Raw genomic sequence first — 27,598 nt, forward strand, 5'->3', positions numbered from 1 at the left:
GCTGCAGAGATGAAAACATTTCATCATTATTTTGACTTTGATTCATTTATATATGACATTTGTTTTGCTCTATAAGTCACAATAAATACAGACACAGACAAACAGAGTATGTAGCTGTGCAGCAGGCAGGTTGAGACCCGAAATGCAGGACGAGTAAACTCAGAAACAGCTTCATAGCTGGTTAACTGAGAATCAAGCAACAATGAAAGTAGGCTAAGAACTCACTTTCACTCACTGGATGCACAGCTTGAAGTAATGAGGGGGGATGAGACAAAGAAAGACTGAGACAGGAAACTAACATTGAGACGAACCTGATAAGGATAAAAGGGAAACAAACATGGAGACACGACGGACTGAGGAACCCACGAAGGGGAACAAAGAGAGACCAAATACAGATGAAACTAAAGGACAGACATGGAAACTCAAGGGACGTTAGAATAATAAAGGCCCTCAAGCAACAAAATGAAACCAGGAAAAGATTAAACTAAGATACCAGACCTGGAAAAATAAAGAAAAATAGACTAAAAAGCTAAAAGCACTGAGTCAGCGACGTGGGAACCATGAGATCAACAGCAAGTCAAATGTACTTAATCACTAAAACCTCTGATATTACCATCCCTGTTTTTTTTTGTTCAGAACTTGTTTTTTTTAGATAATATGAGATGCTTCTCTTGCATTTTGTGACTTTTATAAATATTTCTGCAGGTGCAAAGAGATCAGGCCCAGACCATCTATTACACAAACCTCCTCATCTCCAACGTAATCCAGTTCTGTGCAAAGATTGTTTGGATTGTAACAACAGGAAGATGGCATCATGACATCACCGTTGCTTTTTACTTCATCAGTGTGATGGCCAATGTTTACTTCCAAATGTGCCTTGCTGCTGAAAGGTAACAGTGTTTATTACTGTGTTTCCGTGTACTTGCATATATCTGGCTGCATATTCTGTGATATTTAGAGAAATCGTCTGTTTTCTGTTGCAGATATTCCCTCATCGGCTGCCCACTGTTGGCCTGCATCAGACAAATAAAGCGTTCTCTGCTGGTCTCTGCTCTGGTCTGGGCCTTTTGTATTATCACTGTAGTTCCTGCCACAGTCTTTGAGCAGTTTATAATCCCCCCTATTTTTGCTCTGCTCCCTGCTCCTCTGTTCATCGTCTGCTTAGCTGGAACCATCAAAGCCCTGCGTGCTGCCACCTCAGTGCCCACAGAGGAAAAACGGAGAACTGTAGGAACTCTTGTTCTGTTGCTGTTTAACTACTGTCTGATTGTGATTCAAATATGGATTGTTTGGTGGTTATTCCCTTGGGCCTGTGGGCCATCTCCCTTTCACTGCTGTTTCATAGAAATTGTGGTGTTTAGTTTGTTTCTGCTACATCCTTTTCTGGACTTGATTCTGTTTGTTTTCATGTAGAGAGGTTGCATTGACAAGCTGCTGGCATGTCTGTGCTGCTGCAGGATGGACAGCACTGCAGCAGCTGTCAGCACCACATCAGTGTGACTGATGGCAGCACAGAGAGGTGGACTGATGTAGTCAGAGTTCATTGGAAAGAGGAAAATAGAGAAAATGGTTTGTGAGATTGCTGATGAATTAAAAAGAGAAAATTGTTTTTAAATATTGTTATAAGTGTCAGCTGACAATAGATTTAGCTTCTGGTTTTTTAAATTGTTTATAATATTAATTTCTTTAAATCAATATTACTTCGCTTTTATATTCAGATAATATTGTCAGTGATATTCAGTTTTTATTTCTGGACATATTTGTGTGCCTTCACAATATTCTCTTTTCTGCTAATCTGCTGAGGAAAGATGAATAAAGTTTTAATTGTTATGCATAAATAGTAATATTGTACTGTGTAAAAGTCTACCAGTATGTGAATTATTGTTCACCTAGCTTTGTTTTGTGCACACGGAAAGATAATTATTTTTATTGTTTTTTTTTTGGATTGTATGATGGAGTTTGTATTGACTTATTTTTCATTTTTATAAAAATATTACATTCATAAACGGTAAAAAATGATTTCCTGCTCCAGTTTACATCATTGAGATCGTGTAGAGTGAATTGCCATTGTGTCTGATTTATAGAATGTGTCCTTTTGCATATAAAACATCTCACAGTATGGTTACTGACAACAACCACATTCACTTCTCTTCACAATAAAACACAATACTTACACAAAGGAATCATATATAATGCAAATTCATTTTTTTTCTAAATACTTTTTTTAAATTTACACTTTAACATTTATTTCATCATTTTAACATTTCACCACATTTTAATAAATGGCAGTTTTAACTTGGTTACAAACAAATAAGTAGATTAATTGAAACGAACCAGTAAAAGAAAAACAGGAAATATAAAATCCCCCAAAACCCACACGTACTGAATAAATCAACAGGCCAACACAGAATAAATTATCTTTGTTTATAAACAATCTGTATTCATATGCATCATGTTAATAACAATAATGCTGATATTTATAAATAAAAAAGCATAAGATCTATTAATGATGTAAATCTCCTGCACGTGTCGTAGACGAGCCCATAGAGGCCTAGATTGGAGGCTCTGAGGTCAAAGACTGTCTTCTTGCTCCAGTCACATCTTCCAGGTAGCATCACCGGCATTTATGAAGCAGACTCAAACAAAGAAATATTAGACACTGAAACCATTTATACATAATCACCTTTGGCTTCTACAACGTTGCTGCTGCTCATCAGAATGTGGAGCAGACTGTGGTGTCATGGTTAAGATATCTATGAACAATGGCAGTGGTACACTCTACTGTCATGGTCGCTGTAGATATCTAAAAGTAGATGGTTATCTATCATCAGTCAGCATCAGTAGTTCGTGCTTCTATGAACCAATGAGATTAGAGCTTTGTAAAACAGTGAGAAGCTGGCAGCATCAGACAAAACTGCAAAATATGATGACCCAGAAAATGTCTGTGTGCGTGTGTGTGTGTGCGTGAGTGTGTGCATGAGTGTGTGCATCAATTGAAACTGTTTTGTTTTAGTATCATCAGCTCTTGACAGAAACCACAAAGACAAAATGAAGTTGAAGCTGAACATAAAAGCAAACCTGAGATGAGCTGCTGTGACTTCTCACTGACGATCTATGATTCATGGTCCACAAACTGGTTTTCAGTTTGTCAGGTTGATTTTACATGAAGAAGAAGAACATAAAGAGGGATTTGCCTTCACTCTCCTTCATTCATGCCTTTTAGTTTTGTATACTACTACTGCATGTCGTTAACTTTTGTCTGCTTTCTGCTGTTGCTTGTGGTTAATTTTAAAATGTTCTCTCCTCATTTTCCCCTGACACTTAAAACTAGCTGCAGAAGACGGCTGTCCTTTGCAATAAGCTGCAATCATAAAAATACTTTGAAATTTCCAAGCTGAAAATCTCCACATGTTAAACAACCATCTGCCCCTCACCTCACCACATAGTGCTCCTTACCTGCATGGAGAAGTTTTCCTCTGCCGTGCAAATTAATAAATCTATTAGCATCTCCTGAAGTGTTGCAAAATTTACAGTGTGTCTTCAGAAGTCCCCAAAACTATAACAAAATAGACATTTTCATATCGGTATATTGTTGCTGGTCCTGTCCTCTAGCTTCAACACTGCTGACTAACACATCGTGCAGGATTAGCTGAGATACTGGGGGAGTGCTGCTTGTTCAGATTTGGAGATTTTCTCTTCATATCTGTCTGAATGATTTGCCCCATCTCCAAAACATCCAGACATCACTTTTAAAAGTGCAAATTAAATTCTTCTCAGTATTTAGACACCTCCCTGTCATATTCACCCCCAGACTGTTGAGGTGAGCGCTGCACTGCATGCTGTGGACAGTCATGGGAAATTGTGGCGCTCATGGCATGATGACAGGATTTAGCAGGTGGGAAAGGTCAAAACAGGCTATCTTGAATTGTTTTAGTGTTAGAATATTTTTAATAATATTACAATATTTTAATTTTAATATTTTGATTTTATGATATTACATGACTGGAAGTCATGAGTGGAGTTTTAGATCAACTGTTTCATATAATATTTTATATATTCTATGTAAGATTAAAATGCACACATACATTTTCAGGCTTTTATCAAAAACATATAGATTTTCATTTTGTTGACATTGAAGAATGTCCCTAGTTTTCAAATTGCAGTGAACATACAAAACTTCTTTCTCTGGAACCTCTGCACGCTCATAGTCACAGTTTTAGGTTCCCTGACACATTTAAATTTGACTGAGCATCAAAGCAAAATGACTGTAAATATAAGTGAAGCATCCATACTCATTTCCACCACCAACGTATCCCTATCACTCGCTGAGGCGAGTCTTACCGCCACCCTTATACCTCTAAATTCTGCACATCAATAAGTCATGTTCATTTGTTTCTAATGATCTCACATTTTTGAACTGTTTTACTCTCCAGTAGATTGATGTCCCCATCAGTCTTTCTCTCTTCCCCCCTCTCGCTCTCAACCAAACACCACAATGGAAAACAGGAAGTGGTTATATTAAGATCGTTTAATTCCCAAAGCAACATAACGGTTTGTGTTGGAACACAATGCAACAGAGGCTCTTAGATCTAGTGATATTGTGACAAAAATACAAAATACAAAAATAAAAGGTGTTTATTAGGAATTTTAATTAAAATCTGCCTACAAAAACACATAAAACAGTTACAGGTTGTCAACACAAACCAGGTGTTTTTCAAGACTGACCCTGTCACAGTAATGCATAGCCTTTTAACTTTTGCTAACAGGAAATGGAAATATCCACACATAAGTCCAGAAGACTGCTCACCACTAGGCGACTAGTCACGATTACGTCGACTATCAAAATTGTCAACGACAAACTTAATAGTCGACAGTCGTTTAAGGCTTTGTAAGATCCTGAAAGAAGCAGGATTAAGTAGTAGGATTTAAGAGTGTAATAACGGACTGAAACAGAAGATGGCAGCACTGCATGTACAAGGATGGCAGCTGCCGTTAAACCCCCGAAGAAGAAGAAGCAACTCTGGTATCATAGCTATGTCCAAACTCAGGGGCCACATCCTTCGGAGGCCGCATTTGAAGGCCGATTACGTTACAGCAACGCGACAAAGGCTGTCCAAATTCGGAGACTTCTGCAAATGCAGCCGACAAATGCGTCCTACTTTTCCCCAGATTGGAAGGATGGGTCAGGCGTATCCTTTGTGGCCCAACCTACCCCAGAATTCACAGCATGGCTCAGCCAATTCCAGTTTCCAACAATAGTGGCAGCTACTTAGTTTTAATATTACTCTTATTAATATTTTCTGCATCACAAAATAAACTTTTAACATATTTTCAGGAGAGAATGTAGTAAACTTGAAATATCTGCTCGGTTCAAGACATCACATATTTGTAAAAGTACTCCGACATTTTCGGAGACATCTGTTACCCACCAGCTCAAAAGCTAGCTGGGGGTTCAAAGCTCACTAGAGCCGGCGAGGACAGCGAACTCCTGGCATGTCATTTTCAGACCCACCGCGGTCTTTAGCTACTCAGGTTAAACATATATAAGTCACTTAGATAACTTAAAGATGTTATTGTTTGGCTTTTTTCAGCGTTTTATTTGTTCCTGAGTAAATCATTTTGGCTGAGATTAAAGTTATAGTTTTACCACAGCTGAATAAACGTAAAAAAAAAAAAAAGATTAAACAGAAGTGTGAGATGCTCAAGAATTTACTCCAGTGTCCTGTTATATTTTAGATAGCAAGGAGCAGACGGCTGAGTTTATTAAACTCCACGAGACAATCTGCAAATTTCATTAAAAGATTAACAAACTATGTTCTTGTCTTTATTTTTAGTTAGCACAGACCTTAAACACTTTAAGCTGTAAGCTAATCATAGTCATATAAGAGCAGATGCTGCTGGTGCAATAAGCTGTACGTTTTACGTCCAATGGATGCATGATCTGATTAGCCGACTAGTTGCAAAAATAATTGGTGACTAGTCGACTATCAAAATAATCGTTTGTGGCAACCCTACTCACCACTGCACAAAGCAAGGTCCATAAAGGTCCATAAAGACATGGAAGAGAAATATGGGTGTAAAAGAGCTAGACAGGCCTGCACACAGTCCTGACAACCTAAAAGAACCTTTGGGATGAACTTGAACAGAGACTGTGAGCCAGGCTTTCATGTACCATACTCTTTCTTAGTATCTGTGAAGAAATACAAATTACAGAGGGGCAGAATAGTAGTTCGCTTAATTTTCCCCTTTTGTCTCTCTCTCTATGCTACAATCAACCACCTGTCTGATTATGTGCAGCTACATCTGCTGCAGTGCTGTGTACAGCACTGTGCTGTTACAGTCACTGCAATATTGTAGCTGTAGCTTTTTATCTGCTGCTACTTCTCCAGCAGTGTAGCAGCACAGAGACAACAGCTGATTGTCGATGGGGTCTTTCCGCATCAGAAAAACCAAAATCACATCCATGAAAGGATTGAACAGAAATAAATTCATGTGGATTAGAAGGACAGGAAAATAAGAAAAATAAGCGAGAAAATAAAGTGAAATTGATAAAATATAAAGAATGATCACAGGAAGGAACATCAGACAATGATTAACGAACAACAGAACTAAGATTCCTACAATTCTCTGTTTTTCTTCAGTGGGCACTGAGGTGGCAGCAGGCAGAGTTTTGAGGGTCCAAACCAAAGTGAAGATGAACAGGAAAAAAGGGACGAGGTTAAAAAAAATTAACACAGGGACTAAAATCATATCGAAGAATGCAACAAGAAATCCAGAGATAATAGACAGGATCCAGACCAGAACAGAGAGCAGCACAGAACCTTTAGTTTGTCTGATGCAGTTCCACTGTGGACGGGTGATGACCAAACACCTGCAACACAAGACAGACATACGGGTCAGTACAGGAGGACATTTATCTTTAGAGGGACGCTTGAGAATTTGATTGAATGCAATACAGACAGAGAAAGACAGACAGGTACCTTTCAGTAGCAATGCACATCTTGAAGTCAAGATTAGCAAACACGGCACAGCAAAAAATGCCAAAAGAAATATGATGATAGAGAGCAGGGTTTAAGTGGAAAATCAAGAAGAAGATCAACGCACTGAACTGGATCAGATTGGAGATAAGGAGGTTTGTGTAGTAGGTGATGGAGACCTGCTCCCTTCGTACCTGCAGAAAATATTAATGCAGTAATAAATATGATATTCAGAACTAAACATTTAAATATTAACTGCAAATAATGTTGAGTGTCCAGAAAATATTTTTATTGTGATATAGAATAACGGACAACTGAAAAATGTGTAAAAGCTGCAAAATGGTCTGATGGAATTAAAAAGAGTGACAGACTGGTGACCAGTGCAGGTTTCACTCCACCTCTCACACTGTGACAAGGATAAGCTTCCACTTCAGAAGCAGAAAAAAAATGGACGGATGAATTCAGAACTAAACTTTATGAACTATTAACTCAGAAAATGAACATTTAAAGTGACAAAAGTGGAAAAATCTTATAAACTTGACTGTTTGTAAAAGTGAATTAGTTCAGCAGGAGTGAGACATAGAAAGTAATTAAAGTCTCTCATTTACGTACCACAAAAAACACCCAACAGCTGACTGCCATAGTTAAAGGAAGGCAGAAACAGACGCTTATCAGGAACATTATATCCACGCTATCCGTCTCCAGCTGACTTTCTGTATGATGGATCCGCTATAAAAGCTCTACCCACTCTCTTCTCTTTACCAAAGGATCTGCCTGAGTGCAACAGGAGGTGTTAAAATAGTGAGCAGATCAACATTGTTGTTATTTTGATATGAAATTATAGCTAAAGATATTAGAAAGAAAATTGTGCCAAAATAAAACAAAAGGGGAAAAAACAAAATACTCGTTGAATTAAACTGAATCTAATAAAGTTCTTTAAATTCTATTCAGTTTTCTTTACATAATGCCAAATCACAATAACAGTTGCCTCAAGGCTCTTTATATTGTAACATAAAGATCCTACAATAACAATAACAGAGAAAACAAAGAATCCCCAACAATCATCTGACCCTCGTCGAGCAAGCGCTTTGGCAACAGTGGGAAAGAAAAACACCCTTTGTTTTGTTATTGAACATTTAAACAAAATTTAACCAAATCTGGTATTAAAACATCTAAAAATGTGTCCAATATTGAGTCAAAGCCATCTGGACTAATGAATCAGTTTTCCCTTGATTTTGTTTTCTACAGATGAAAAAAGGCTAAACTTTTGAACCTAACTGAATTAACTTCATTAGCAAGCTGTACTTAATAAACTTGTACCCAACTACCTATAAGGAAGCTTGATCTGTCCACAAGCCAGTTAACCGGAGTACGAAATTAAGCAGAAATAAAGCATAATCAATAAATATGTTTTCATTTGGTTTTCATGTAAGCAGCTTTCATGCTGTTTACAGGGAAGCACAAAAGAATAAAGTAACCGCCTCCTGTAACTTCAAATTCTGACTTTTTCTCATTCACTACTCTAAGATAATACAAGTGAATACAAGTAAACGTCAGCCTTACTTTCTTCAGCACAGCTTCCAACTCAATAGTTAGTTCAGCATTCTGACTTTTAAGATATTTTTATCAGAGCGAATCAGAAAAAGGAAATTGTGGTGGGTTATAAACTCCACCCCACAGCCCCTGTGGCAGCACATTCACACGCTCTGATGAGAATAGTCAAACCATTTTTATTTTCGTGTTCAGCTTTGTTTAGGATTAAGTATTAATTCCACTTCATGTCTCTGATAAATTAAACTTAAGCTTGAGCGAGTACAGCAGGCTGAGCAGACCTCTGTCTTTCAGCACAACACAAAACAGTGACTTGATGACAATTAACTTTGCTCACTGGCTGACTACTAAATCTGTAAAATAATTGAAACACCCTCCTGACACCCTGTACATAAATATAAAGACATGATCTTCTTTCATTATAAAGAAAGGGAAAATGTTGAAATTAAGTCAGTGTCTCTGTTTAGAACATTTCATGATGTGATGTATATATTACTTTAGAAACCTGTTTGTTGTTTTTACTACAGATAATATCAGTAAGGAAACTGACTAAATATTGACTGATAGCTTATGGCAGAGGGGTGGGATTAAAGAAGTCTGTATTTCTTCCCACTCCTTTTCGATATGTAACTGAAACACAACAGAAGCAATATTGAAATGTAGCTTTATGTTGTATAGTGCTTTTTCTCTTCTTTTCTTTGCAAAATGTACCTGTATATTGTTTACATGATCGAAATAAATGAACAAACAAACAATAAGATAATAGCATTGCAAACACTGGCACATGTATAAAAATAAATACACTCCGTTTTTTTTTATATTAAACTCCAGTAACCAAATTTTGAAAACAGTAGTTGGCAACTCTTTCATGAAACATAATTCTAATAAATTTAATTTTCCTGTTCTCACCACATTAAATCCACACACATAAAATGAAAAGTAAGAGTAGCTTGAGGTTATTACATCTGCTGAAAATCACTAGTGTAGACCTCAGCTTGACTATTAAAAACATGTGGCCTCAGAAAAATATCATAAACTATTACAGAGTTATTGCCAAGAGGCTCACACTGTGGATTATTTTCTCTGATTCTTCAAATCTACACGAAGTGGAGAGCACCATGGCTCCATCTAGTGGTCAATTGTATATTTAAAAAGTCTGGAGCACTGAGAGATTTAAATAGTATTCTCAAAATTAAAACAATTATCATTATGAATTTTAAAATGTTTAAATATTTATTTTCATTGTGGACTTTAGTGAAATACAGCCACGGTGATGTGATTCATGAGTCCTCCTGGAAAAAGCACAACAGCATTACAAACAGCATTTCAAACCATAAAGTTCATAACATCATAAAGAAAAAACAAAGAAACAAAACTGTTTTTAATGGAAAACATAGTCACTGTTTTATATTAAATTATTTTAGAGAAAAAGATTTAATAAATAATATGCAACTAACACTGTAAAATGGGAGAGAAATTATCAAATAAAATTGTGAAATGAATTGAGTCCATAAAAGGACTGAGTCACTGCTTCGAGTGCTCCGATTACCACTGGGACCACTGTTACCTTCACCCTCCACATCTTCTCGAGCTCTTCTCTGAGCCCTTGGTACTTCTCCAGCTTCTTGTGTTCCTTCTTCTTCATGTTGCTGTCACTCAGTATCGCTATGTCTATCACTACAGCCTTCTTCTTCTGCTTGTTCACCACCACCATTGCTGGACTGGGACAAAAAATCAGCCTGGGCATTTTGACAGTGACCAGCCCACCAGGTATTATAGGAAAAGCCATAAAGCCTTTATAATAAACTTAAACCTACACCACCCTCCCTATTCTGGTATTCTAAACAGTACTTAGAAAAAAAATATAAAACAACCTAATTTATAATTACATATAGCTCACTAATAGGGTTGCCAACTCCCAGCAAAAAAAGAAAAGAAAAAAAACAGGGAACCACTCCCCCACCCTCTGCCTCAAGATGCTTAACTGACAAAACCGATTTTCATTTAGTGCACGTATAAAACAAATGCACAGAAATCTGTTATTTTTCTCCAGTAATTAAATATATTCAACATCTTTCTTCAACAGAATTGCAGACTGCACAGATGGTTCCTTCCCAAAGGAAAGAATACTATAACTTACTAGGGTATATACTAGACTTAAAATTACTGAATACAATAATGGATTTCTATACATTTTACATCAGATGAAAACTTTGATTGTAAGATTCAGATAATTATTTATTAAAAGTGAGACATTTTAAATAAGAATAAGAAAGAAAAGTATTTCTTTGTGCCCTCCTTTCCCTGTTAATGCCCTACCTGTCCCCCTGGCAACACTTTGCTAGACCCGCCCCTGCACAGTTACCAGCTGTCAGCTACCTAAAAAAGGATCCTGGTGTTATTTGTCTCTCATTATTGTTTTCTGCTTATGTTATATTCTTTATATTCTTAGTTCTAGTCCTCAGGTTTCTGTTATCTAGTCTTCCCTGTGTTCCATGTTTCATGTTAAGTTACTCTTGTCTCTGTGCTCGCTGTCTCTCTGTTTGTGTGATTCCTGTTTTCCTTTGATACTCTCGTGTCCTTTGTTAATGTTTTCTGCTTCACTCCTTTTGGTCTCGTTTTGTCTGATTAATTACAGCTGTGTTCCCCTCCTGTTGGCCATTTCCTCATTACACTAGTGTGTGTTCTCCTTTGCTCCCTGTCAGATCGTCTGTTCATCCTCCCTTGTGTATCTCCCCCTGTATTTCCAGGTTTCAGGTTTTTTAGTTCTACTTTTCCAGTTTCAGGTTTAGCTGTTTCCAGTTTAGGTATTGTTAGTTCCCTTCCTGCTTTTCCTTTTGTAGTGTTTGTGTAGCCAACAATAAAGGCTCGCCTTTTGTTAAACATTCACCTCCGCTTAATGTGTCTGCATTCTTTCTCCTCTCCGCACGGTTTGCTAGCTCAGACCGTGACACTGTTATTTAACCCCCCTTTAACCCATCATTATTTAACCCGAGGGTCAAGGGTTTAATTTTACCTACTTCTGATTTTACATGTCTTTTTAAAAAATAGTTTCCTTGCCTTCTTTGTCTGCCTTCCCGTGTTTATAGTTATATACAACTATTAACATTGTCTGTGAAGGTTCTCAGTCATCCAGGTCATCGTAGTCTAGGATCTTGGAAAGAAAAGCGTCTGGACTTCTTTAAGTTGCTTGAAGACGTTTCACCTCTCATCCAAGAAGCTTCTTCAGTTCTAAGGGTAAAATGGTGGAGAGTCCCAGATTTAAACCCTGTGGGAGTTTCCCCCCAAAGAGGGACATAAGGACCCCCTGATGATCCTCTTGTGGAGGTAAGCATCAACAACACAGAGCTCTCAGTTCTCACTCCTTCTTTATTCGTCTCCAACATCAACTGCGCATATCGCGCCACAAAACACAGGAACACACTTCCTATACACTGGGTGTGAGTGGAGCCCTCTAGTGGTCCACCACACATTTCCCCCCCGAACACCCAGCAGAAGTAGTCCAGGACCCGGGGCTTAAGCAAACGGCCGGAACGGCTGAACTGGGGGGGGTGGGGAACTGACAGAGGGCAACCCAGCCCGGGAGCGAGGCTGGCACTGGCGGTCAGAAAAAGCTGCAGACGACTCGGACTCTGTTGATTTCGGGTCGCTCCTGGGGGAAAAAACACAATCCATCAGCCCGGTGGCAGGTGGGCGGCCGCGGCAAGGGGCCTGGACCACCTGATCCTCTTGCGTAACATGTGCAGGCTTAAGTCTGTCAACAGAGACAACCTCCTGCCGACCGCCAAAGTCCAAAATGAAATGTTTGTTGCCTGGTTTAAGAACCCTGTATGGCCCGTCATATGGTGGACGCAGCGGAGTCCTATGGGCATCGTGCCTGACGAAAACGAAACGAGCAGAGTCCAACGAACTCGGAATAAAAGTGTCAGGCAGGCAGTGGTGCACAGGACCAGGAACAGGAAATGAGTCTCTTGGGGGGCGAAAAGGCAACAAAGAGGTATCGAAACATGGGGGAGGGCTCTCAGGTAAGAATTCCCCGGGGACCCGGAGAGGCTGGCCGAGGACCAGTTCAGCCGGGGAAACCCCGAGGTCTTCTTTAACTGCGCTACGCAATCCCAGCAAAACCCACAGAAGACGGTCGACCCAGTCGCCACTTGTTAAGGAAGCCCGGAGCGCGGCCTTAAGTGACCGGTGAAACCGTTCGCACATCCCATTAGCTTGTGGGTGGTATGCTGTGGTGCGGTGGACCTTGACCCCCAGGCCGTCAGCCATAGCAGACCAAAGCTCAGAAACAAACTGGGGGCCCCTGTCCGAGGTAATGTCAGCAGGGGGCCGAAACGTGAAACCCACGTTGACAAAAATGCCCTGGCCACCGTCACGGCTGTCGTGGACGCCAGGGGTACCGCCTCCGGCCACCTGGTCGTGCGGTCCACCACAGTCAAAAGGTGCGTGAAACCCTGTGACTGCGGCAAGGGACCAACCAGGTCCACATGAACGTGATCGAAACGCCTACCCGGGACACGGAAAGGTTCGAGGGGTGCCTGTGTGTGCCAGTCAGAGACCTTGGACATCGCAAACGTCAACAGCTGCGTCACTGTGTGGTATGGCTCCTGCACTGAGTCCTGCTGGAAAAAGTTACAATGGGTAGTGAGAGCAGAGGAGAGGATTGGGGGTACCTCTCTTCCCTCCCTGCAGGACATGTACTGCACCCCCCTCACCCTAAAAGCCCTCTGCAGTTCAGGTGACCCCACTCATCCGTCCAAAGGCTTCTTCAGTTTGCTGCCATCAGGAAGAAGACTGAAGAGCCTCCTGGCTAGAACCAACAGACAGAGAGACAGCTTCATCCATTCGGCTATCAGGATGCTGAATTCAGTCCCTCTCACGCATGAACTCCAGACCTGCACTCACCTCTTCCCTCTGAACCCCCCAAACATAAAAAAAAACTCTGAACCGCCACCACTGCCTTTTCACTGACTGCCCCACCCCCACTTGCACACGAACTTTCCCACAATAACTATGATTGTGTTGGACACTGCTGTTTATATAAGATTGTATAGCATTGTATTGTGTTGTACATATGACTCCTATTTTATTTTTATCTTTTTATTTTTATATTGTTTTAGTGTACACTGAGGGCCTCTGGAGCATTGCAATTTCAAATTCCTGTATAAGGCAGCTTTATGGTGTTTGACAATAAAGCTGACTTTGACTTTCACACAAAGCATGTTTAGTTTAAAAGCAGTACAAAAGAACAGCTGTATAATGCGGTGTCTTCTGTGTGAGCCAAAACAAAATGACATTTCAGCGAACAAAAACTCAGCACCTAACCTGAGGAAACATGTTGCGGTCACTTTGCTCTAAATTTAGTATTTGCTGTGGTTAGGTGGATGTCAGGCTTAAGTTCCAACAGCTGTGTTGCGCTCCATTCCTTGAGGGTCGGTGTACTGCAACTTTTTGATGTGTCCCTAGTCAACCACAAACTCATCTCTGACACCTCACCCCACACTTCACACCTCCACACACCATGGTCACTACTCCCCACCCCCAACCACAGCATTCAGTATAGGGCTTTGGAGTTGACGTCACGCCGCAATGCATTGTGGGAGCGCGGCACCATTTTAGCATGCCACGAATAAAAAACAAACACACTGTGTTGGAAGGAAGATTGCTATGAACCATACTTAAAAGCAGTTCAAAAGAAAAAGGTCGGTGTAGAGACAGATTGCGTCCGGATGCGAAGAGACGGTACTTGCAAAAAATAGCGTGCATTGGAAATGTGGACCCATATGAAATAACGGCAGTGGAGTAGAAACCCTGGAGACCAACTATTATTGACTTAGCCTGATATATTTTCCTACCTTGTCTGTGGACTCCACAAAAGACTCTGTGCTTTTTCTCAACATTTTGCTGCAACGTTTCAAAGAGCCGGAAAGTAAATAAACGTCAGACAGAAATGAGAAATCGTCTTGTGTTTCACTCATGCGCAGTACTGGAACATAAGCGTTTTCTGCCGTTTCAATGTGGATGCACAACTCTGTGAAAACGACTGAAAACGATAGTGTGGCCGTGGAGTGTTTTCAGGCGAAAACGACATTTTCTAATTTATCCGGGCTAGTATGGACGTAGCCTCAGCCATCCAGGTTAGGAGGGAACTGAAGAGGATTAAAGCCAGGAAGTTAGCGGGTCCAGATAGCATCAGCTCAAGGGTTGTAAGGCCCTGTGCAGACCAACTGTGTGGTGTTATGGAGCACATCTTCAACCTGAGCCTAAGGCTGGGGAGAGTCCCACAGCTCTGGAAAACCCCTTCCGTTATACCATTGCCAAAGACTCCACGTCTCAAGGAACTCCACAGCTACAGGGCGGTGGCCCTGACATCCCATATGATGAAGACCCTGGAGCGGCTGGTCCTGGGGCTCAGCTTCGGTCCCTGGTAAGCCCATCACTGGACCCACTTCAATTTGCCTAACAGCCTGGCATTGGAGTGGATGATGCTGTCATTCACCTCCTACATCGTTCCCTCTCTCACCTGGAGACCGCTGGGAGCACTGTAAAAATCCCGTTCTTTGATTTCTCCAGTGCCTTTAACATCATTCCTCCCACAGTCCTGAAGGTCAAGCTGGAGAACTCAGGAGTGGACCATCACCTCATTACATGAATACTGGACTACCTCACCGACCACCCAGAGTATGTGAGAACTCAGGGCTGTGTGTCGGACAGGGTCGTCTGCAGTATGGTGCCCCCGCAGGGAACAGTTCTGGCTCCGTTCCTCTTCACCATCTACACTGCGGACTTCTCCCACAACTCCACCCAGTGCTTCCTGCAGAAGTTCTCTGATGACTCTGCAATAGTCTGCCTCATCACTGATGGGGATGACAGGAAGTACAGAGAACTGACACAAGGCTTTGTGGACTGGTGCCAGCAGAACTACCTCCAGATCAACACTAGTCAAAACCTCCACGCAAGGAGCATGGTGGAGAGGTAGACAGCTACAGGTCTTGGAGTTGTTGAACAATAAACTAGACTGGACTCAAATCAAATGCACTAAGAAAGGCAGAGCAGGCGTACTTGCGGAGACTCCAGTCCTTTGAGGAAGGGGCCACTCCGAATACCTTCTTACTCTGTGGTGGCCTAGCTATCTTTGATGTGTGATTGGAACACCCACGTAGCCTCGGCCTACTTTTTTTAGAATATTGTAATGATATGTATGTGTGCTTATATCGTTTAATACACATAAAATTGAACGGTTTTATATCGAGTCTCTGTACGGTATAGAACCTAGTGCTTCTGGTGATAGTAATCCATCATTCGAATCCCAGGTGGCGTGTCGGTTTGTATAATATTGGCAGTCCCTCTCCGCACCTCAGCCACATAATGTGGGCAATCTCTCGCACTCAACATGTCAGTCTCAAAGTCAGTTCATCAAGCCTGATTGACTTTGACCTGTACTGCCAGAGGCTAACTCTTATCAGCACAATCCAGGTATATAAAATCACAAAACTAGCTTATACAGTGTTAGAAAAATGAATGACAAAAAAAGATGTGGTTAGTGCAGTCCGAATCATCTTTTTCTCGATTAGTAATAGCTGTTTATAATTTTCTTTCTACAAGTGACTCTGTCGTACGTCAGCCAATGAACTACACAGTGCAGAATATAAGAGGAAAGCTAGATTGTTTTGAGGAGGCTATTGGCTCTGGTTAGCCTGGACCAAACAACAGGAGAGCTGAAAAGGTGCAGGAAGCGAAAGACTGATTGGAATGGAAGGACAGCTACAGGCAAAGGCAGTTCGGAATAGTTGTGAGTCTGTAGGGCTTTAGAAAATTTGTATAATGAAACTCTCTGCTTGGGGTGTAGGTGGCTTGTGAATCTTCTTTAAAGATATGCCGATGGTCCAACATTGGCTGCAGACTCCCCACCCAGCTGCTGCTTCACTCGAACTCACCACTCACACCTAACAATGGTCCTACTCGCACCCCCAACCACAGCCAGTAAGGCTTTGTACGTCACGCCGCAATGATGTGGAGCGCGGCACCGCATCGAATCAAAAAAACACACGAGTACTATGACAGACTAATGCATTCAAAAAAAAGCCGGAGACCTCCGATGCAAAGAGACGTAGCCAAAAAAGCGTTTTGTGCCCGATGTAACGCAGTGGAGTAGAACCGGAACCACTATATTGACTTTCCTACCTTGTCTGTGGACTCCACAAAAGACTCTGTGCTTTTTCTCAACATTTTGCTGCAACGTGTCAAAGAGCCGGAAAGTAAATAAACGTCAGACAGAAATGAGAAATCGTCTTGTGTTTCACTCATGCGCAGTACTGGAACATAAGCGTTTTCTGCCGTTTCAATGTGGACGCACAACTCTGTGAAAACGACTGAAAACGATAGTGTGGCCGTGGAGTGTTTTCAGGCGAAAACGACGTTTTCTAATTTATCCGGGCTAGTATGGACGTAGCCTCAGCCATCCAGGTTAGGAGGGAACTGAAGAGGATTAAAGTCAGGAAGTTAGCGGGTCCAGATAGCATCAGCTCAAGGGTTGTACTTGCTGCGGAGACTCCAGTCTTTTAGAGTGAAGGGGCCACTCCTGAATACCTTCTATGACTCTGTGGTGGCCTCAGCTATCTTTTATGGTGTGGTCTGGACACAGGAAGTCTGGTGTAGTCTGCTGGGGCGGCTGATCCGGAGGGCCAGCTCTGTTCTAGGATGCCCTCTGAACCCAGTAGAGGTAATGAGTGACAGGAGAATGGTAGCTAAGCTGTCATCCCTGTTGGACAGCATCTCCCACCCCATGCAAGAGACTCTGAAAGCACTGAGTAGCTCCTTCAGTGGCTGCGGCACCCACGGTGTGGGACGGAGAGATTTTGCAGGTCTTTTCTCCCCACTGCTGTCAAACATGGTCGCTACAGATGACCACACACATTTAATACAATGGTGGTAACGTTCGCCCTGTCTATCTGATGTGCAATATAACAGGAATGTAGAATGGGAGGGAGAACATCAGTTTTCAGGCCCCTCTTCTGTGGAACCAGCTACCAGTTAAAGATTAGGCTGAAAACTTTCCTTTTTGCTAAAGCATACAGTTAGGGCTGGATCAGCTGACCCTGAATCCTCCCTTAGTTATGCTGCAATGGGTGTAGGCTGCTGGGAGATTCCCATGTTGCGCTGAGTGTTTCTTCTTCAGTCACCTTTCTCACTCACTGTGTGTTAATAGTATTTCTGATTCTAATTCTGATATTACCAAATGCAATTTTCCTGATACAACAAAGTATTTTATTCTATTTTGTATAGTATGCTATTCTATTCTTTCTTATTCTATTCTATTGTTTGTTCTTAACTTTTAATGCTCTTAGCTTGGTTCTGGTAGATGGTGACTCTCAAGCACAACAATGTAGAAACACACAACATGTAAACGACACAATACACACACACACACACACACACACACACACACACACACACACACACAGTTAGTATACTGGTCGATCTGTTAACCAGTGCCTGTTTTAAAGTAACTCTAGCTTTAATGTATTAATTCCACTTCATAGCTCTAATAAATGGCACTTTTGTTTCAGGGATTCCTGCAGCCACTCCTGAGACCCCCCCCCCCCCCCCCCCCGTCTTCCAGGACAACAGAAATTAATGACTTGATTATGATTATTTATTTTGTGGGTACAAACAACTGGTTGTTTCTGTAAAATTACTAAAACAGCCTGGAAAATTGCCATAGGCTTAGACATGAATTTCTACATTTAACTAACACTTTATTCAGTACTTAAGAATGACTTCATAGAATCATAGAATACAAACATAGAATTATTTTCTTTACCCTTTGCAGAACTTGTAGTGCAGGTGTTTGAGTGTGGGGAGACAGACAGGAAGTTGGTTCAGTGTGTGAATAAAGATGTCACATATGTATATTTATCATTTAACCAGTGAAAGATTAGATGTAATAGGCCGGGGGGGACATTTTTCTTGTAAAACAAAGGGGGGCCTAACAAAAAAGGTTTGGGAACCAGTGCACTACATGCTATTGGAGCCAAGTCAGAAATATGTGGCAGGCAGTTACAAAAAATAAACTTTTTAGGCTATAGATTTAATTCACTGCACGTATAGTATGTAATCAGCATGTTGCATGAGCATTTGATGATCATCTCTCTCAAAGACAAAGAGTGTGACAAATGTCTGGAGTGAAAATAGCTCAAGTGCATGGTTGAATGCTCCATGAAAATAATTACTGACTTGAATTCTTGTGTAATGTTCACATTTGTTTAGCACACACACAGTAGACAGCGATGGTAAAGTTTTAATGTAATAATAATAATAATAATAATAAGTATTATTATTATTATTATTATTATTATTATTAGTATTAATATTATTAATATTATTATTATTATTATTATTATAAGCCACAAGACAGGTATTTGTGGAGATGGGTTGCAGTAGGGGTAAAAGAAACCTGGAGTCTTTTGGTCTTCCTCAAAGGTACTTTAAAACGATGGCCAGAGGGCAACGAGTCAAAGTCACAGTCAGGTGGATTGTTAAAACAATTAACAATAAACTGAGCCCTCCTCAGCACACGTTTGTTATAAAGTACGTCTTGCCAACGCCCTGAGATTCTGCAGGAAGTTTTTACCAAAAGTTGTTCTTCATAGTGATGTTACCGAGCAAAGCGATACAGAAAGACAAAACAGATTAAATAAAATTGTAAACCAAGAACAACATCTCAGGTGAGAAATTAAAAGACCTCATTTTCCTTAAAAAGAAAAGTCTTTGCTGAACTTTTTTGGAGTGTTATCACCATGAGGTTCAAAACAGTTTATAGTCAAGTATCACCCCTAAATACTTATAACTCCGCAATCCCAATATCAGCAGCTTTAATGAGAGTAAGTGATGAGCTATAAAAAGACTTCCTAAAAGCAATAATCAGGTCTTTTGTTTTTGACACATTCAGTGAAAGGAAGGACTCATGGCTCCAAGCCACAAAACCTTCTACAACCTGCCCGTGGCCTGACTCGTCCCCCACAAGCAGACTAACCATCACTGTGTCATCAGCAAACTTCAGGATGTGTCTGTTAGAAAAATTACTGCAACACTCATTCGTATACAGAATGAAAAGAAGGGGTGAGAGACAGCAACCCTGGGGAGATCCAGTACAAGAGGAGAGCACATCAGAAAGAACACTACTCACCTTCACGCATTGTGACCTGTTAGTCAAAAAAGTTTATCACGCAGCCGATCAGACTAGGATGAAGCTTAAAATGATTATAAAACCTATTAGCAAGTAAGGAGGGCTGAACTGTGTTGAATGTGAATGAAAAGTCCGCAAATAACAATCTTACATGTGTGTTGTGGCCCTCAAGATGCTTATACAAGAAATGCAAGTGTGTGACAACAGCACACCTCCACACCTTTTCCTGCTCTATAGGCGAACTGGAAGGGGTCAAGGTGATGTTCAACAGTGGGAACATCTACCTCATTAAAAGCAATTTTCCTTTTAATAATCAAATCCTTGATGTCTTTAGAGAGCCACGGTTTGTTACTGGGAAAAGTTTTAAATTCTCTAGATGGAATCACAGTCTTTACAAAAAGAGATGTAACTACACACCACATCCGTAAGTTCATCCAAGTCAGAAGAGCTCTCTTGAAACAAGGACCAGTCGGTGCAATCAAAACACCCCTGAAGGGCAACAGAAATGTCTTTTGTCCAGACATTAGCTCGCTTCACACAGGCATTCTCCCTCCTAATCAAAGTTCTATAAGCAGGGAGGAGGTAAACAATGTTGTGATCCGAATGCAGGTCCACAGAGTTTACGAGGATTAGAAAGATAGGAATGAGAGTTATATGCCCCCCTTAATTGGTAGGACATACCCCATTTTATGGACCATAAGGCGCACAGGATTATAAGGCACATAAGGCAAAATAAAACAGTCAGATAAGTCAAACTTTACTCATTCTTCTTTCAATTCAATTCAATTCAATTTTATTTATATAGCGCCAAATCACAACAAAAGTCGCCTCAAGGCGCTTCATAGATACAGAGAAAAACCCAGCAATCATATGACCCCCTATGAGCAAGCACTTTGGCGACAGTGGGAAGGAAAAACTCCCTTTTAACAGGAAGAAACCTCCGGCAGAACCAGGCTCAGGGAGGGGCGGGGCCATCTGCTGCGACCGGTTGGGGTGAGAGAAGGAAGACAGGATAAAGACATGCTGTGGAAGAGAGACAGAGGTTAATAACAGATATGATTCAATGCAGAGAGGTCTATTAATACATAGTGAGTGAGAAAGGTGACTGGAAAGGAAAAACTCAATGCATCATGGGAATCCCCCGGCAGCCTACGTCTATTGCAGCATAACTAAGGGAGGATTCAGGGTCACCTGGTCCAGCCCTAACTATATGCTTTAGCAAAAAGGAAAGTTTTAAGCCTAATCTTAAAGGTAGAGATAGTGTCTGTCTCCCGAATCCAAACTGGAAGCTGGTTCCACAGAAGAGGGGCCTGAAAACTGAAGGCTCTGCCTCCCATTCTACTTTTAAATACTCTAGGAACAACAAGTAGGCCTGCAGAGCGAGAGCGAAGCGCTCTAATAGGGTGATATGGTACTACAAGGTCATTAAGATAAGATGGGGCCTGATTATTTAAGACCTTGTATGTGAGGAGCAGGATTTTGAATTCAATTCTGGATTTAACAGGAAGCCAATGAAGGGAAGCCAAAACAGGAGAAATATGCTCTCTCTTTCTTGCTTCCTCCACTTCCGTACCATTGATTCATTAATGCTGAATGCTCTCGCAGCTGCTCTCTTCCCATGTTGTTGGAGTATATTAATGACTAACTTTGTATTGTGGATGGATTATCTCAGTTGTTCTCCTGACTGAAGTTTGGTCCGTTTACAGCATCCTGCCATGCGATTGTATTTGTCCCTAACCATCGGGAACCCTCACTTAACTTTTATCGAGTGCAAAAAAGTTAGAGTTCATCCTCCAGCTTTACTGCTAGCCACCATGTAGCACATCATTATATACCAGCTATTCCAACTTCAGTAACCCTACAAACGTCACTGCTGTTTAGTTTTCTGTCTTCATTTATGTTGGAAGTGACAGCAGAGCTGTACGTTTGAATTTCTCAGAAATCTCTCAGTCAGAACATGCTATATCATGTTTAGGTGGAAGCTAGCGAGCTAACTTCCTGCTAACTTCTAACTCTGGTGAATTGAATAAATTCTGTTTTCATGGATGCCTGGATGTTAAACTTAATTGTTACACCTGGTAAAACAGCAACGCTGATCATTTTATTAAAGATGAAAGAATTTAGACAGTTTTAACCTCTCAGTGATGCTGCAGTGTCCGTTGACTTTGGGACCTGAATGGACAGAGTTTAGGACCCAGATTACCTTTCAAGGCTCCTGAATACGGCAGCCGTAATGCTCTTCGTAGCTTACAAAGTCGTACTAACTCTTTTGATAGACCACATAAAATCGGTTAGAGGTCAGTAAGCACAAGCAGAATTCATACATAAGCAACACCGGAGGCGCACTGTCAAATTTTGAGAAAATTAAAGGATGTGCCCTTTAGTGAGGAAAATACGGTATTGAAAGAAATTGTTCAGTGATTTCTTAAGATTACAATTGTTAAATTCGCCTAAAATTAAAAATAGGAGCATCTGGAGAGAGAGAGTGCAGGTTGTGTATCACTTCAAAAATGGCGTCAGGCAGCAGCTTTGACGTCAGATTTGGGATGAATGTAAACAACAGTGACAAAGATTTGAGGGAATTCTCTCAGTAAGTAAAATGGCCTGACTTATGATTGGAAAATGTTGATTGCAGCAGGGAATTTTCATCAGCATAAACTTAAGACAATAAGTTTTTCTTATTGTTGTTGTTTTGCCTGTTACTGTGCTACAACACCAGTGTTACACATCTTTTAGTGAGTGTCTGATGAGGGAAAGAGCTGAAGGTGCAGTAGGCCTTTCCAGGGTGTACACAGACTTTCACCCTGTGGCAGCTGGGACAGGGTCCAGCCCCTCAAAAACCCTGAACTGGATAAGCGAAGAGAATGGTTGGGTGGAAGTTTCTGCACAAAACCTTTATTTTCGCATGACTGGAAGTCACAAGTGTTTTTTCAGATCAACCGTTTCATATAATATTTTATATATTCTATGTAAGATTAAAATGCACACATACATTTTCAAGCTTTTATCAAAAACATATAGATTTTCATTTTGTTCACATTAAAGAATGTCCCTACTTTTCTGGAATTCCGGTTTTACTGAACAAAAAAAAACTTCCTCTGCACGCTCATAGTCACAGTTTTAGGTTCCCCGACACATTTAAATTTGACTGAGCTTGAATTGACAAAAATACTCCAATCTTAAGATAAAATGTGTTTATTGGGAATTTTAATTTTAAACTTTTTACAAAAACACACAAAACACTTTGTCAACACAGGTTGTCAACACAAACCAGGTGTTTTTTTAAGACTAACCCTGTCACAGTCAAGCATAGACTTTTCAGTATAGCTCACAGGAAATGGAAATATCCACGCATAAGTTCAGAAGACATAAGTGCAATTTTCAAATGGCATTTACAAAACAAATTAAACAGAAAATAATGAAACATTTAATTAGAACTCAATATATTACTTGCAAATTAAAAACGTAAAATAATCTGAAGCAGCAAACACTATAAACAATGTTCCAACATGACTGCTCACCACTGCACAAAGCAAGGTCCATAAAGACATGGAAGAGAAAGATTGGTGTGGAAGAACTAGACTGGCCTGCACACAGTCCTGACAACCTGATAGAACCTTTGGGATGAACTAGAACAGAGACTGTGAGCCAGGCTTTCATGTACCATACTCTTTCTTAGTATGTGTGAAGAAATACAAATTACAGAGGAGCAGAATAGTACGCTCATTAATTAGGTCTTCAGAGTTTTTTTCTCTCTCGTGATTCATAGCATCTGATCAATAAACAAAACATGCTTCTTGCTTCCCCAGTTTAACTGAATTCAGCTGGTTAATAACCGATGAAGCTTTTAATAAGAATAGTGCTTCTAAATTTCTCAAGATAAATCTCAGATGTCCCCTTCACTACATTTATTAAGGTTGATGTTTGCTTAATTTACCTAAATCTGTCACAGAATCGTCCCCTTTTGTCTCTCTCTCTATGCTACAATCAACCACCTGTCTGATTATGTGCAGCTACATCTGCTGCAGTGCTGTGTACAGCACTGTGCTGTTACAGTCACTGCAGCATTGTAGCTGTAGCTTTTTATCTGCTGCTACTTCTCCAGCAGTGTAGCAGCACAGAGACAACAGCTGATTGTCGATGGGGTCTTTCCACATGAGAAAAACCAAAATCACATCCATGAAAGGATTGAACAGAAATAAATTTACGAGGATTAGAAAGATAGGAATATAAATGAGAAAATAAAGTGAAATTGGTACAATATAAAAGATGATCAGGGGAAGGAACATCAGACAATGATTAACTAACAACAGAACTAAGATTCCTACAATTCTCTGTTTTTCTTCAGTGGGCACTGAGGTGGCAGCAGGCAGAGTTTTGAGGGTCCAAACCAAAGTGAAGACGAACAGGAAAAAAGGAACGAGGGCAAAAAAAATTATCTCAGGGAGTAAAATCATATCGAAGAATGCAACAAGAAATCCAGAGATAATAGACAGGATCCAGACCAGAACAGAGAGCAGCACAGAACCTTTAGTTTGTCTGATGCAGTTCCACTGTGGACGGGTGATGACCAAACACCTGCAACACAAGACAGACATACGGGTCAATACAGGAGGACATTTATCTTTAGAGGGACGCTTGAGAATATGATTGAATGCAACACAGACAGAGAAAGACAGACAGGTACCTTTCAGTAGCAATGCACATCTTGAAGTCAAGATTAGCAAACGCAGCACAGCAAAAAATGCCAAGAGAAATATAATGATAGAGAGCTAGTTCAGGGTTTTCTTTGACGATCAAAATGATGATCATCATGCTGAACTGGAATAGATTGGAGATTAAGAGGTTTGTGTAGTAGGTGATGGGGACCTGCTCCCTTCGTACCTGCAGAAAATATTAATGCAGTAATAAACATGACATTCAGAACTAAACATTTAAATGTTTACAGAAAATGTAAATGTAGAGAGCTAGTTTTTTAATAACAACTGTATTAAGTGTCCAGAAAATATTTTTAGTGTGATTTAGACTAATAAGAAACTCAAAAATGTGTAAAAGCTGCAAAATGGTCTGATGGAATTAAAAAGAGTGACAGATTGGTGACCAGTGCAGGTTTCACTCCACCTCTCACACTGTGACAAGGATGAATTCAGAACCAAACTTAATGAACTATTAACTCAGAATATGAACATTTAAAGTGACAAAAGTGGAAAAATCTTATAAACTTGACTGTTTGTAAAAGTGAATTAGTTCAGCAGGAGTGAGACATAGAAAGTAATGAAAGTTTCTCATTTACGTACCACAAAAAACACCCAACAGCTGACTGCCATGGTTAAAGGAAGGCAGAAACAGACGCTTATCAGGAACATTATATCCAAGCTATCCATCTCCAGCTGACTTTCTGTATGATGGATCCGCTATAAAAGCTCTACCCACTCTCTTCTCTGTGCCAAAGGATCTGCCTGAGTGCAACAGGAGGTGTTAAATTAGTGAGCAGATCAACATTGTTGTTATTTTGATATGAAATTATAGCTAAAGATATTAGAGAAAAGTATGCTGAAATAAAACAAAAGGGGAAAAAACAAAATACTGGTTGAATTAAATTGAATGTGTCCTATATTGAGTCAAAACCATCTGGACTAATAAATCAATTTCCCACAGATTTTGTTTTCTACAGATGAAAAAAAGCTAAACTTTTGAACCTAACTGAATTAGCAAGCTGTACTTATTAAACTGGTACCTGACTACAGAAATTATATACCTATAAGGAAGCCCTTAGTAGTTTGATCTGTCCACAAGCCTATCAGTTAAGTACGAAATTAAGCAGAAATAAAGCATAATCAATAAATATATTTTCATTTGGTTTTCATTTAAGCAGCTTTCATGCTTTTTACAGGGAAGCACAAAAGAATAAAGTAACCGCCTCCTGTATCTTCAATATATATACAAGTAAACATCAGCCTTACTTTTTTCAGCGCAGCTTCCAACTCAATAGTTAGTTCAGCATTCTGACATTTAAGATATTTTTATCAGAGCGAATCAGAAAAAGGAAATTGTGGTGGGTTATAAACTCCACCCCACAGCCCCTGTGGCAGCACATTCACACGCTTTGATGAGAATAGTCAAACCATTTTTATTCAATGTTATTTTCGTGTTCAGCTTTGTTTAGGATTAAGTATTAAATCCACTTCATGTCTCTGATAAATTAAACTTAAGCTTGAGCGAGTACAGCAGCCTGAGCAGACCTCTGTCTTTCAGCACAACACAAAACAGTGACTTGACTATGACGATTAACTTTGCTCACTGGCTGACTACTAAATCTGTAAAATAATTGAAACACTCTCCTGACACCCTGTACATAAATATTGACACTTAAAATCATAGTTTAGCTAATAGTGTACCATGATCTCAGTCGTTTCCTTTGCCTGTTGCAGAACGTCTCTGCAGTGGAGTTGCTTCTTTGTGGAGACGTGAGAGGCTGGAAGGTGATATACCAAGAGATGGCGCTTTCTTCAAAAAAAAAAAAAAAAAAAACATTGACTAGGATAGTTAGCTATAGATGATTATTGTAGGTTCTTTATCTTATCATATAAACCACATCAAGGCCACTGCTTTGATTTCATTTATATAAATACAACTGAATAGAATTTCACATTCTTTTCTTAGCTTGTGTTGTAAACCTCTTCATCCATTAAATATAAAAACTTAGAGTTACGTTTTGAAAATGTCAAATAAATGCATAAAAGTTTACAGTCAGTTTGACCATTCAGATATTTTACACTACAAATTACCAAAACTCCAGTAAACCATTCTTCATTCATCCATTTCAATCTAATCTAATAAATAGTAACAATTTCAAAGAAAATTATTCTATCCTGCTTTCTCCTGTAACACAAACCAGATGTGAAGGTTATTTCTGAGACTTGTAAACTTGTAAACAAACTAGCCTATCGTTTGTTGTACTGTTGTACTAGCTATGACTGTGCAATGACAATAAAGAGTTCTCTTATCTTACAACTGCAGTGAGAGAAAGTCATTAAAGCTGTTGGCCTGAAGCTGTAGGATAACTGAGATTTGCATAACTGATCTAGTTTCCTGATAAATACAGAAGAACTGCACATGTGATGTTACTAGGTTCTCTGGAAAAACAGGAATGGAAAATAATTTGCAACTTCTGTTTGGTTCAGATCTATTTTCTCCCAAATCAAAATTGGCACATCATCACATTCAGATCATAATTTGATTTGCAAAAACTGCTGGAATGGAGGGATTAGCTTCTCTACATGGATGACATTAAGCTCTATGTCAGGAATGACTGAAACACTGATTTACTGATCCACACCACCAGGCTCTACAGCACCGACATTAATCCGGCACAGCATGTACCACTGTCAGATACAAAAAACTGGACTGAAAGACAGCATAGAGGCGCTCATCATGGCAGCACAGGAACAAGCTCTAGTGCTGTGTTGAAGGTAAATTGTGAGTAAATATAATTCTAGTTAAAGATGGGAAATTTAAAGAGTCAAGAGACTTTTGTTACCAGTCATGTCTTTTAAAAAGCAGTTAAAAACCTGTTTAAACTCGCTTTTGGTTGATTTTGTTTTGTTTTAGATTTTAATGTTTGTTTTCTGCCTCTGTAAAGCACTTTGTGATTTTATCTTGAAAGGTGCTATATAAATAAAATTTTACTTTTTTACTTCTACCACACTACTGACTGCAGCTTTCAACACTAACCAGAACAATATGGGTTGTTTCTATGAGATTTGACTGTGAGGGGAAAGCTGTTCCACAGTTTGGGGGCACAGAAAATGCTTGATCTCCTCTGCATTTAAATTAAGAGTGAGACACAGTCAGAAACATCTGATCAATTGACCTGGAA

General features: G+C 40.0%; 1 protein-coding gene, 1 long non-coding RNA gene and 1 pseudogene across 2 annotated transcripts; all 3 read right to left on the reverse strand.

The window, feature by feature from the left end:
- Positions 1-5,753: 5,753 nt before the first annotated feature.
- LOC120734921 lies at positions 5,754-8,820 on the reverse strand. The gene is made up of 3 exons (XR_005696135.1): positions 7,590-8,820; positions 6,981-7,171; positions 5,754-6,871 (listed from the first exon to the last, which is right to left on the reverse strand). It is a non-coding gene; the product is annotated as an uncharacterized LOC120734921 (long non-coding RNA).
- Positions 8,821-12,044: 3,224 nt separating this feature from the next.
- LOC120734816 lies at positions 12,045-13,099 on the reverse strand (annotated as a pseudogene).
- A 9,885-nt stretch (positions 13,100-22,984) lies between these two features.
- LOC120734920 (mas-related G-protein coupled receptor member B5-like) lies at positions 22,985-25,226 on the reverse strand. The gene is made up of 3 exons (XM_040034045.1): positions 25,017-25,226; positions 24,407-24,603; positions 22,985-24,297 (listed from the first exon to the last, which is right to left on the reverse strand). Exons 1-3 carry the CDS (start codon positions 25,101-25,103, stop codon positions 23,733-23,735), a joined length of 849 nt encoding a protein of 282 aa, XP_039889979.1. The 5' UTR covers positions 25,104-25,226; the 3' UTR covers positions 22,985-23,732.
- Between the last annotated feature and the right edge of the window lie 2,372 nt (positions 25,227-27,598).

The sequence above is a fragment of the Simochromis diagramma genome, unplaced genomic scaffold, assembly GCF_900408965.1.
Source record: "Simochromis diagramma unplaced genomic scaffold, fSimDia1.1 OVJJ01000176.1, whole genome shotgun sequence".
NCBI classification, from domain to species: Eukaryota; Metazoa; Chordata; class Actinopteri; order Cichliformes; family Cichlidae; genus Simochromis; species Simochromis diagramma.

Coding starts and splice junctions, on each gene's coding strand:
- LOC120734920 (XM_040034045.1), bottom strand. CDS start 25,103: ATGGATAGCTTGGATATAATGTTCCTGATAAGCGTCTGTTTCTGCCTT. Junction 24,604..25,016: donor GCTGTTGGGTGTTTTTTGTG/GTACGTAAATGA, acceptor TATTTTCTGCAG/GTACGAAGGGAGCAGGTCCC. Junction 24,298..24,406: donor ATGTGCATTGCTACTGAAAG/GTACCTGTCTGT, acceptor CTTGTGTTGCAG/GTGTTTGGTCATCACCCGTC.